This window comes from Adiantum capillus-veneris, chromosome 27 (assembly GCF_014529385.1).
Source record: "Adiantum capillus-veneris isolate H3 chromosome 27, ASM1452938v2, whole genome shotgun sequence".
NCBI lineage: Eukaryota > Viridiplantae > Streptophyta > Polypodiopsida > Polypodiales > Pteridaceae > Adiantum > Adiantum capillus-veneris.
In genome coordinates, this window is record NC_140957.1 from 91,081,462 (window position 1) to 91,083,397 (window position 1,936).

General features: G+C 47.7%; 1 protein-coding gene across 1 annotated transcript; it reads left to right on the plus strand.

Annotated features, from left to right (window-relative positions):
- Positions 1 to 273: 273 nt before the first annotated feature.
- Positions 274 to 1,323, plus strand: LOC147422390 (uncharacterized). The gene has a single exon (XM_086503125.1). It carries the CDS (start codon positions 342 to 344, stop codon positions 1,137 to 1,139), a length of 798 nt encoding a protein of 265 aa, XP_086359251.1. The 5' UTR covers positions 274 to 341; the 3' UTR covers positions 1,140 to 1,323.
- The last annotated feature ends 613 nt before the right edge of the window (positions 1,324 to 1,936 follow it).

Consider the following 1,936-nt stretch of genomic DNA (forward strand, 5'->3'; position numbering starts at 1 on the left):
ATTTATTTTTCTTCCCGAAATTACCAAATGCGCATCCAACGGCCAATATCACCTCAGCCATCGATCCCATTTGAGCATGCCCGTGCGAGATAGTGTGGAGGGTCCTCCCCCTTGCGGGCCTGAGACTATGAAATAAGATTCAAAATAAATTCATCGAAATTATCGAATGCAACGTTCGAGGGGAAAAGGAAAGGGTGTCAAGTCAGTGTGCAAGTTTCAACGGTATAGGCACCAACGGCTCTCGCCCGGGCCCCGTTTTTAGTAAACCCCTCTCTCTACCATTCATTTCGGAGTGCTAGCATTGCCATCTCTCTCTCTCTCTCTCTCACAGGGCAGTTGCGATGGCGTTTGGACGGAAAAAGCAGCGAAAGGAGCCCAGCAAGAAGCTCACTAAGCATGGAAAGAGAGGTGCCGATAAGGTAGAGGGAGTTGAGAAGAGATGCAGGGCAGGATCATGCGCCTACTCAGAAGTCATGGAAGCTTCAAGGTTTAGGGCGGAGGCGACGCAAGGGACAGGGGCGTGCAGTAGCGCTACGTGGCACTGCCGCTCTGCTCTCTACGACTCTTTCGAGCTCGAGTCCTTTTCCCACAAGCTGGGCCGCTCCTTGGCCCAGGAGCGCCTCCGATCTGACGCGGCATCGTCGAGCTGGCAGACATTTGGCCGTCGATCCTATAGGGCACCACCTGTGTGGCACTCTCGTCGCCACGCTGGCACGGTCATCTCATGTTTCCCGTCCTGTTTTCCCAAGCGGACACCCACCATCCAGCTGGGCAAGCGCAAGGGCCCTTCTTTGCATGGTGCCTTCCACGTGGTTGCTAAGTTGGCAAGACGAGGCTGCCATGTCATAGCAAGGATTCCCACCTGCACAGTGGCTCGAATTGGAGGGCAAGTGCAAACACACCACCACTACCACCACCATGTCCACCAAGTCACTCATGAGAGGGCTATTGAAGGCCATAACAATCATGGCAATAATGTACATACCCCTCTAGAGCCTAAACAATTTGTAGGCCCCCCACCTCTCTTTCATTTGGATGAACCCACATTTGACCTAACCCCCCACTCTCTTAACGCTTATCTTCCCCTTCATGAGATGGAGATGAGCCATCCTACCCCTAGTATCAAATATCAACCTTAGAAATGCCCCAAACCAACTTATCTACTTGCTAGCTTTTTTTTTTTTTCTTTTTTTGCAAAGGCCATGCAATGTTTATTTTGAACTTTCCTACATCCAAACTCATCAACATTTTTTGAACTTTCTTGTCTCTTGTATTGTAAGTCAATTCTCACTCTTTAGGGCATCTTGTGGATTGTAGAAAACACTGCTATTTACGAGTTTTGTGAGCAAGTCGTTGTACTTAATGAGAGAGAGAGAGAGAGAGAGAGAGAGAGAGAGAGAGAGAGAGAGAGAGAGATTGCAAGGCCTAGCCTGCCTTTTTTGGAATGAGCGTACTTGCACAAGAAGATTTGGAAATTTTCTCATGTAAGAAAACGGAGTGTTTTTTATACAATACCTAACATCATGAGCTTCTGCTTGAGATACCTAGCTAGGTACGGTTGGGGGTAGGGGACCACCGACCCCCTCACCGGGCCAACGGTTCTCTGGCCCCAATCGTACCTAGCTAGGTATGCGGTGCCTCCCTCACAGAAGCTCATGATGTTGAGGTAAGTCAGAATGTGGGAATTATTGTGAGAATTTGCTTCTTGTGAATTGCTAAAGCCTTGACTTTACACTACAGCCATAGGATTATGACAAGTTTGGATGCACACATAATATGATCGAATGTAAGGTAGGGCATGAAATTCCTTACCTTGGTATTAATATCAATAACTATACCTCATATTCATCACGCAATGTAAAGTAGGACTTGAACCCAAGAAAGTGTTAGGAGGCATCTAATTCTTCTAAGATTACCGCACAGTGAGTAAAACTAT